Genomic DNA, 9,801 nt, shown 5'->3' with positions numbered 1-9,801 from the left:
AACTCAAAAAGTAACCCTTCAGATTTTATTCCTGTTCCCTTAGTAACTCAAAAAAGTAACCCTACAAATTTTATTCAGATTTTATTCCCTTAGTAACTCAAAAAGTAACTCTCATGGGATTGTGAGGGTTGGATAAAACCTTCAAGAATATGGAGCCCAAACCATTCCCAGCACTGCCAGGGCCCCCAAATTCCCTCCAGGAGTGGGAACTCACCCTGTCCCAAGGCCTTCCCACCTTTTCCATGCAGGAATTTCTCCTCCTGCAGCAGCTCAGTCTCCCAAATAAAGTCCAAAGTGATTTTCTTTCTTTTTCCTTAAATCCAACCTTCCACGGCTGGAACCTGCAGGAATCACAAATGGTTTTTTCCCCCAGCAATGATTTTTTTTTTAATTATTTTTATTTTTTCTTTTTTATTTTTTCTTTTCTTTTTTTGTTTTTTTTTTAATTTTTAAATTTTTTTTAATTTTTTTTAAAAATTTTATTTCATTTTATTTTTTGGGTTTTTTTTTTTTTTTTGGCCTGGAACTGGAGCAGCCAAGTGTGGGATTGTCCTCCAAGCAGGAAGAGTCACTCGGTGCCACAGGGCTGTACCCAGAGCAGCTCTCACAGATCCCTTTGTCAGCACTGAAAAAAAAGGGCTCAGATCCTGCCAGAGATTTATGGCTTTTCACGGGGAAGGGAGTCCTGATCAGAGGAAAACTCAGATTTTCCTCTCCCCAAAGCACAGGGCTGAGTGAGGGGACAATGCAGAGGCTGAACCTCATTTTAATGCCCAGGAGGAACCAAATCCATTCCTGTCTCCACCTGGAATTTGTTCAGCATCCCCCAAATTCTGCAGTTTCAGCTCCAAATCCCTGCTTTGAGGCAGGGCTGGGGTGGATATTCCTGAGTGCCAGAACCATCCCTGTGCCTCAGGGCACCTCCGTCCCCGGTTCCCCCCAAGGACCATCCAGATTTTTTGTGTTGTAAGAGGAAAAATCTCCTCAGCACAAGGATCTCCTCCAGCTCTGAAACCTTTCCAAGGAGAGAGGGAAGATGCACACAGCAATTCCCACAGGATGGGAGTTGGGGGATAAATTCCAGGGGATTCGGGACAGGCAGAGGAATTTTGGGACAAAAGTTTTGGGATTAAACTTGAATTTTAAAAAATAATAATTAAAAAAAAAGCCGAGATGGTTTGGGTTGGAAGGGAATTAAATCCCATCCAGTCCCATCCCTTGGGAATCTCCCACTGAACCAGGGGGGTCCAAGGGTCATCCAGCCCGGGGTGGGAAAATTCCAGGGATTCGGGAGATGGAGGGAGGGATGGATAAAGGAATAAAGAGATAAAGGGATGGAGGGATGGATGGATGGAGGGATGGATGGATGGATGGATGGAGGGATGGATGGATGGATGGATGGATGGATGGATGGATGGATGGATGGATGGATGGATGAAGAGATAAAGGGATGGATGGATCCATGGATGGATGGTGGATGGATAAAAGGGGAGACATTTAGTCACCCCTGGCCACATTTAGGATTTGGGGACAGGGACAGCACCAGAATTTCTCCAGAGGAACTCAGGGACCTGCCAGGGCAGCCCCAGCAGCTCCCGTGGCTCCTCCAGGAGCAGGTGGGGAGGAGACCTTGAGGAATCGTTCATCCATCCCCTCCCAGCCCTGCCAGGGCCCTGAGGACAAACAAAACAAAACCAATTTTAATTTCCCCCTGCTGAGGCTGCCCCGGGCTCTGAGCGCTCCCTGCCCTGCTGGAGTGTGGAAAACTCCCCGTGGGCTCCTCCCAGAAACACCAAATTCCACCAGAGCCGAGCTGGGCAGAGCAGGAAAACCTGGGGCTGTTTCCAAATATTCCCAAGGAATTTTCCCTGTGGGAAAGAGTTTCCCAAGGATCAGATTTGGGATTTGGGGAGCACAGGAGCTCCTCAGGGATCAGAAGGATTTTTTGGGATCCAGGAGCTCCCCAGGAGATCAGAAGGATTTTTTGGGATCCAGGAGCTCCCCAGAGATCACTGGGGAGGTTTTTGGGATCCAGGAGCTCCCCAGGAGATCAGAACGATTTTTTGGGATCCAGGAGCTCCCCAGAGATCAAAGAGGTGGTTTTTGGGGATCCAGGAGCTCCCCAGGAGATCAGAAGGATTTTTTGGGGATCCAGGAGCTCTCCAGGAGATCAGAAGGATTTTTTTTGATCCAGGGATGAGCAGCTCAGCCCATCCCCGAGCCCTCCCACAGTCTGGCTTTTCCCAGGAAACTTCTCCAATTGCTGCGCTCCACCTTTTTTTTTTTTTTTTTTTTTTTTTTAATTCTAATTGATTCCACATCGCCATAGGAACCCAACCCGCTCCAGCAGCAGCAGCGGCTCTGGGAGCTCCGGGATGCCCGGGGATGGAGCCCAGAGCCCGGGGCAGGCAGGTACCGCACCCCCAGGGGGCAAAACCCTGCCTGGGACCCCCAAATCTGCACCCCCAGGGGGCAAAACCCTGCCCAGGACCCCCAAATCTGCACCCCCAGGGGGAAAAACCCTGCCAGGGACCCCCAAATCTGCACCCCTGGGTGGGCTCAGGGCTGGGAAATGGCCCAGAGGGCGGGTGGGAGGATTTGGGGTGGGAACAGCATTTTCTGGGGGTTGGATGGGTTTGGGAGAAGGGTCTTGGTGGGGATTAGGGGGGTCAGAGATGGGAATTTTGGGGAATCTTTCCCTTGGATGGTCCTGAAGGGGATGGGACATCCTGGGCAACCCCAGGGATGGGATCTCCTTGGATTTGGGATCTCCCTGGATCTGGGATTTCCCTGGATTTGGGATCTCCTTGGATTTGGGATCTCCCTGGATTTGGGATCTCCCTGGATTTGGGATCTCCCTGGATTTGGGATCTCCCTGGATTTGGGATTTCCCTGGATTTGGGATCGTCCTGGATTTGGGATCTCCCTGGATCTGGGACCTCCCTGGATCCATCCCCAGTGGATCCCAGTGGATCCCAGCGGGTCGGATTCCTGCCATGGGATCACTTTGATCCCTGCTGGGGCAGCACAGAGGAGCAGCAGCCCCGAGCTGGGGCCACAGGCAGGAACAGGAGCAGATTTCACATTTCCAGGGACAAAACATCTTTGGGATGCACAACAAGGAAAGAGAGAGAGGAAAATTTGGATTATCCCAGCCTTGCCTTTTACTCCCAAAAAAAGAATGGGAACAGCTCTGGTCTCCCCAGGAGCTTTGACTGGGGCACAAATTTGGGATGGGGGGCACAAATTTGGGATAGGGGGTACAAATTTGGGATGGGGGGTACAAATTTGGGACGGAGGGCTCGGGGCAGCTCCTGGTTGATCCTGTTGGAAGTTCAGGATTCCCTGGAGCTGCTCCAGAGGCTGCCAGGCCCTGCCTCAGCAGCAGCATTGACTGAAAAAGGCAAAAGTTTGACTGCAGGAGATTCCAGGAGCTCCGGGGGGGGAGAGCAGGGAGCTGCCTCTGTCCTGCTGGGCACGGCTGGGACAGCTGGGACACATCTGGGACAGCTGGGACACATCTGGGACACATCTGGGACACATCTGGGACACCAGGATCCCGCTGTGGAGGTGAAGGGAAGGAGAGATGGAGCTTTCCCCCACATTGGAGGAGTTCAGGTCCCAAAAAAACACTCCAGGGAGATTTTCCCTGATGAGCAAGGCGAGGGTGGGGTGATGGTTTGAAGGGAAAAGAGGAGATTTGGGGTGGAAAGGAGGGAGGGATTTTTAGGATGAGGGTGGGGAGGGGTTGAGATGGAATTCCCAGAGGGGCTGGGGCTGCCCCTGGATCCTGGAGGTGCCCAAGGCCGGGGCTTGGAGCTGCCTGGGGCAGGGGGAGGTGGCGGGGTTGGCTTTGGATGGGCTTTACGGTGTTTTCACCCCAAACCCAGATCCTGCCCTGCACCCCAAACCCAGATCTCCACTCCAAATCTGGATCCTGTTTCCCACCCCAAACCCAGATCCTGCCCTCCATCACACCCAGATCCTGCCCTGTACCCCAAATCTGGATCCCATTCTCCACCCTAAACCCGGATCCTGCCCTCTACCCCAAACCCAGATCCTGCCTTGCACCCTAAACCCAGATCCTGCCCTCCACCCTAAATCTGGATCCTGTTTCCCACCCTAAACCCGGATTTTGTCCTCCACCCCAAACCCAGATCCTGCCCTCCACTCCAAACCTGGATCCTGCCCTCCATCCCACTCAGATCTTGCCCTGCACCCCAAATCTGGATCCAGTTCTCCACCCCAAACCCAGATCCCATTCTCCACCTCAAACCCAGATTGCTCTTCACCCCAAACCCAGATCCTGCCCTCCACCCCAAACCCAGACCCTTCCCTCCATCCCAAACCTGGATCTTGTTCTCCATCCGACCCAGATCTTGCCCTGCACCCCAAACCTGGATTCTGTTCCCCACCCCAAATCTGGATCCTGCCCTGCACCCCAAACCCAGACCCCATTCCCCACCCCACACCCCACCCCAAATCCAGGCCCCGTTCCCCACCCCACCCCCGGACCCTGCCTGGCCCTGTGCCGACCCCCTCCTTTGCTCCAAACAAACCCCTCATTAGGTATCTGCCTCTTCCCAAATTAACATTTAATTCGTGCCTCATTCCCAGAAAAAACTCGGAATTGTTGACAGTGATCCTGTTCCTTTGTGAGCTCCGTCCCTATTAAGCGATTTCCTCGCTCGTGTCTTTGGAGTTACTAAGGGAACAGGAATAAAATCTTAATAAAACTCCATCAGCTGTTCCTGAAATAACAGCGGCCTCCTCCTCCTCCTCCTCCTCCTCCTCCTCCGAGGGGCCCGAGCCGGGGACGGATCGGCTCAGAATTCCCGGGAAAGGCAGAGAACAGGCAGGGGATGGGATGGGATGGATGGGACTCAAAGGTCGTCCAGTTCCATCCAAAATTCAATCCAAAATTCAATCCAAAATTCAATCCAAAATTCCATTTAAATTTCCATCCAGTTCCGTCCAATTCCATCCAAAATTCTATCCAATTCCACCCAATTCTATCCAAAATTCCATCCAGTTCCATCCAATTCCACACAAAATTCCATCCAAAATTCCATCCAATTCCATCCAAAATTCCACTCAATTCATCCAATTCTATCCAGTTCCATCCAATTCCATCCAAAATTCCACCCAATTCCATCCAAAATTCCATCCAATTCCACCCAAAATTCAATCCAAAATTCCATCCAAAATTGCATCCAATTCCATCCAAAATTCCACCAATTCCATCCAAAATTGCATCCAAAATTGCATCCAATTCCATCCAAAATTCCACTCAATTCATCCAATTCCATCCAGTTCCATCCAATTCCATCCAAAATTCCATCTAATTCCATCAGAAAATCCATCTAATTCCATCCAATTCCATCCAAAATTCCACCCAATTCCACCCAACATAAATAATTTATAATATATATAAATACGTAATTAGTATATATATTACAAATTGTATATAAATTGTATATATAAAATATGTGATTTATATATATAAAATATATGAATCACTTGTATTATATATAAATATATAATTTGCATTAATATCTAAATAGTATAGCTAAAATTGGGTATTGGATACTGGATATTGAATATTGAATATTGAATATTGAATATTGGATATTGAGTACTAGATACTGGATACTGGATGTTGGATATTGGATGATGGGTATTGGATATTGCATATTGGATATGGGATATTGAATATTGGATATTGGATATTGGATATTGAATACTGGATATTGGATATCACTGCCAGGGAGGGCAGGGGATGCTCCTGAGCTCTCCCAGGGAAATTTTTGGGTGTTTTTCCAGGAAAATGGATTTTCTGGAATCTGAATTTAAGCTCCAGGATGCTGAGAGGGGACATTGGTGTGGATATTCCAGGGATATTGGTGCGGATATTCCATGGATTTTGGTGTGGATATTCCAGGGATATTGGTGTGGATATTCCATGGATTTTGGTGTGGATATTCCAGGGATTTTGGTGTGGATATTCCAGGGATTTTGGTGTGGCTATTCCATGGATTTTGGTGCAGATATTCCATGGATTTTGGTGCGGATATTCCATGGATTTTGGTGTGGATATTCCAGGGATATTGGTGTGGATATTCCATGGATTTTGGTGCGGATATTCCAGGGATTTTGGTGCAGATATTCCATGGATTTTGGTGCAGATATTCCATGGATTTTGGTGTGGATATTCCATGGATTTTGGTGTGGATATTCCATGGATTTTGGTGCGGATATTCCATGGATTTTGGTGTGGCTGCTCTCCTGAGGGGGTGGTGTCAATGTTCTCCCAGGCAGGATGACGTGGATGTTTTCCCAGGCAGGTTGTCATGGATGTTCTCCCAGGAATATTGATGTGGATATTCCAGGAACATTGATGTGAATGTGACACTGATATTGGTGTGAATATTCCAGGGACATTGATGTGAATATTCCAGGGATATTGATGTCGATATTCCACTGATATTGGTGTGGACCATCCAGGGATATCCCTGTGGATATTCCAGGGGCATTTGTGTGAATATTCCACTGATATTGGTGTGAATTATCCAGGGATATCTCTGTGGATATTCCAGGGACATTGATGTGAATATTCCAGGGATATTGGTGTCGATATTCCAGGGATACTGATGTGAATATTCCACTGATATTGATGTGGATGTTCCACTGGCACTGATATTGGTGCGAATATTCCAGGGATATTTGTGTGAATATTCCACTGATACTGGTGTGAATATTCCAAGAATATTGGTGTGGATATTCCACTAATATTGGTGTGGATATTCCAGAGACATTGATGTGGATATTCCAGGGACATCCCTGTGAATATTCCAGGGATGTTGGTGTGGATTTCTCCTGGCTGAGCTCCCCGGAGCCGCTGGCAATTCCAGAGGTCTCCCAGGACATTCTGCTGTGCTCCCTGCAGCTCCCACAACCCCATTAACCCTGTCCCTGTTCTCTCTGTCCCTCCCAAAGCCCCGGACAGACGGACCCCGCCGAGGCTCCCTGGGTGACGGGGCTGTGTGGGCTCAGCCTGGCCCTGCTCCAGGTGGGTGCTCCCATTTCCCTCGGGAATCAGCTCCAAACCCTGCAGGAATCAGCTCCAAACCCTGCAGGAATCAGCTCCAAACCCTGCAGGAATCAGCCCCAAACCCCCCGGGAATCAGCCCCAAACCCTGCAGGAATCAGCTCCAAATCCTGCAGGAATGAGCTCCAAACCCCTCAGGAATCAGCCCCAAACCCTTTGGGAATCAGCTCCAAACCCTGCAGGAATCAGCTCCAGACCCTGCAGGAATGAGCTCCAAACCCTGCAGGAATGAGCTCCAAACCCTGCAGGAATCAGCTCCAGACCCTGCAGGAATCAGCTCCAAACTTGCAGGAATCAGCCCCAAACCCCTTGACCTGATCCCCACCCAGCCCCTCTGCCCCCACAGCTCCTTTTTGGTGGGGATTTCCTGGGATTTGGGTTTCCAAAGGGTTCCTTGGGCATCTCCAGGGGTTGTTGGGGATTTATGGGCAGAGGAGGAGCCTGGAGCTGTGCCTGGAGCTGCCCACCAGCCCTGTGTCTTGTGCCCTCATCATCATCTCCCTGAGCTTGCCAGAAAATCCAGAATTCCCTGTGCACCTCCCCTTTGCCTGGTGCCTCCATCATCATTATCTTCCTGAGCTTGTCAGGAAAATCCAAAATTCCTTGTGAACCTTCCTGGTGCCCCCATCATCATCATCTCCCTGAGTTTATCAGAAAATCCAGAATTCCCTGTGCCTGGTGCCCCCATCATCATCATCATAATATTCCTGAGCTTTCCAGAAAATCCAGAATTCCCTGTGAACCATCCCCTGTTCCTGTTGCTGCATCCCGTGGCCGGTCCCTCCTCCCCATCCATCTCTGCTCTCCCCACATCCAGCTCCTTCTCCTTCTTCACCATCTGTTTTATCACATCCAATCCCTCCTCCCTCACCATCTCCTCTTCCCCCACACCCCAATTTCCTCCTCCCTCGCCCATCTCTCCCCATGTTATCCAATTCCACCTCCATCACTGACTCTGTTTTTGCCTTCCAGGAGCTCTGGGCTTGGCCAGGAGCTTCTCCAGAGGCTTTTTCCATGGAATAGGAGCTTTCCCAGGCTCCTGAAATTGGCTGCCCTGGGTGGGGGAACATCTGAATTCTCCCTTGCTCTGCTTTTCTCCCTCCTTTTCTCAATGTTATCCAATCCCACCTCCCTCACTGACTCTGTTTTCCCCTTCCAGGAGCTCTGGGCTTGGCCAGGAGCTTCTCCAGAGGCTTTTTCCATGGAATAGGAGCTTTCCCAGGCTCCTGAAATTGGCTGTCCCGGGTTGGGGTGACACCCAATTTCTCCCTTGCTTTGCTTTCCTCCCTCCCTCCCTTTCCCATCCCCATGTTATCCAATTCCACTTCCCTCACCAACTGTTTTTCTCTTCCAGGAGCTCCGGGCTCGGCCAGGAGCCTCTCCCGAGGCTTTTCCCATGGAATAGGAGCTTTCCCAGGCTCCTGAAATTGGCTTCCCCTGGTGTAGGACACCCCAATTCTCCCTACCCTGGATCCCCCCCACCTCTGCCATGAATGATGCATCCACCATGGATTATGAACTGCTCTCCCCATCCCTGGTGGAGCACCCGGCCGGCGCCTCGGGCATGGACGCCGAGCAAAAAACCGTCTTCGCCTTCGTCATCTTCCTCCTGGTGTTCCTGGTGATGCTGATGGTGCGCTGCTTCCGCATCCTGCTGGACCCCTACAGCCGCATGCCCGCCTCCTCCTGGACTGACCACAAGGAGGGCCTGGAGAGGGGCCAGTTCGACTACGCCTTGGTGTGAGGGCGGGGATGGGCCGAGTCTGAGCTCTGGGAGCCTCCAAAATCTGATATAAATTCGCTCTTCTGTCTTTTCCTCCTGGGGGATTTAGCTAGCTCAGTTGTCAGGAGGGAGTTATACTAAGGGTGAGGTGAGATATCTCTGTCCCAGGTGTTTATTCTTGGAATTTCTAGGGGGGAAAGAGGTAGAACAAAAGGAAGGGGAGACAAAGAGATAGAGCAAAGGAAGGGGAGATAATTTATAACCTCCTGGTTAGAGGAGAGATAGCTGGGCCACAACCAATGGGGTCAAGGAAGGAAGGAAGGGTCACTCTAAGTAGTAAAGGACTCTAGGGGGTCAGAAGGGAGAGATTATTTTCCTAAAGAATTACAACACACCTTGATCCCGGTATCAGCCCCTGGTCCTGGTATCAGCCCCGGTCCTGGTATCAGCCCCTGGTCCTGGTATCAGCCCCTGGTCCTGGTATCAGGCCCAGTCCTGGTCCTGGTATCAGCCCCAGTATCAGCCCCAGTCCTGGTCCCAGTATCAGCCCTGGTCCTGGTATCAGCCCCTGGTCCTGATATCAGCCCTGGTCCTGGTCCTGATCTCAGTCCCGGTCCCGGTCTCAGCCCCAGCCCCGTCCCCACGGTGGTCTCACCCCGCAGGGATGCTCAGGGCAGAGCAGGGCAGTGCTCTGATCTCTGCTGGAGCTTTTCTAGGCGTTTCTCTTCTCTTTTCTAAGCAGTTCTCTGGGCAGGGCATTGGGGGTTCTATAGGGGGTCTCATTGTCCCCCCAACCCCACCCCACCAAACCCCGGGGGTACCACAGAGGGGTCGGGATGGGGCATGGCGGGACCTGCCCTTGGGACCCCCGGGTTGGTGCCAGCCCCGAGTTTTGAGCCCCGGCCCCTCCTGTGCCCCCCTGGGGTGATGCCCGTGTCCAGTGAGTGTGTGTGTGTGTGTGTGTGTGTGT

The 9,801-nt window shown here is 51.0% G+C and overlaps 1 protein-coding gene across 2 annotated transcripts; it reads left to right on the top strand.

The window, feature by feature from the left end:
- Positions 1-3,406: 3,406 nt before the first annotated feature.
- CTXN1 (cortexin 1) lies at positions 3,407-9,432 on the top strand. 2 transcript variants are annotated; one of them, XM_083880132.1, is made up of 4 exons: positions 3,407-3,570; positions 6,997-7,069; positions 8,463-9,249; positions 9,361-9,432. In XM_083880132.1, exon 3 carries the CDS (start codon positions 8,598-8,600, stop codon positions 8,850-8,852), a length of 255 nt encoding a protein of 84 aa, XP_083736258.1. In that variant the 5' UTR covers positions 3,407-3,570; positions 6,997-7,069; positions 8,463-8,597; the 3' UTR covers positions 8,853-9,249; positions 9,361-9,432. The 2 variants fall into 2 exon arrangements, with proteins under 2 accessions (XP_083736258.1, XP_083736259.1); XM_083880133.1 differs by having other exon boundaries at positions 8,463-9,255; positions 9,373-9,391.
- Positions 9,433-9,801: the final 369 nt, after the last annotated feature.

This window comes from Zosterops lateralis (assembly GCF_965231275.1).
Source record: "Zosterops lateralis genome assembly, chromosome: 29".
NCBI lineage: Eukaryota > Metazoa > Chordata > Aves > Passeriformes > Zosteropidae > Zosterops > Zosterops lateralis.
Note: the sequence above shows the minus strand (reverse complement) of the source record. Positions and strands in the feature narration are given on the sequence as shown.

Bases quoted from the DNA above. Each gene is read 5' to 3' on its own strand.
- CTXN1 (XM_083880132.1), top strand. From the start codon at position 8,598: ATGAATGATGCATCCACCATGGATTATGAACTGCTCTCCCCATCCCTG.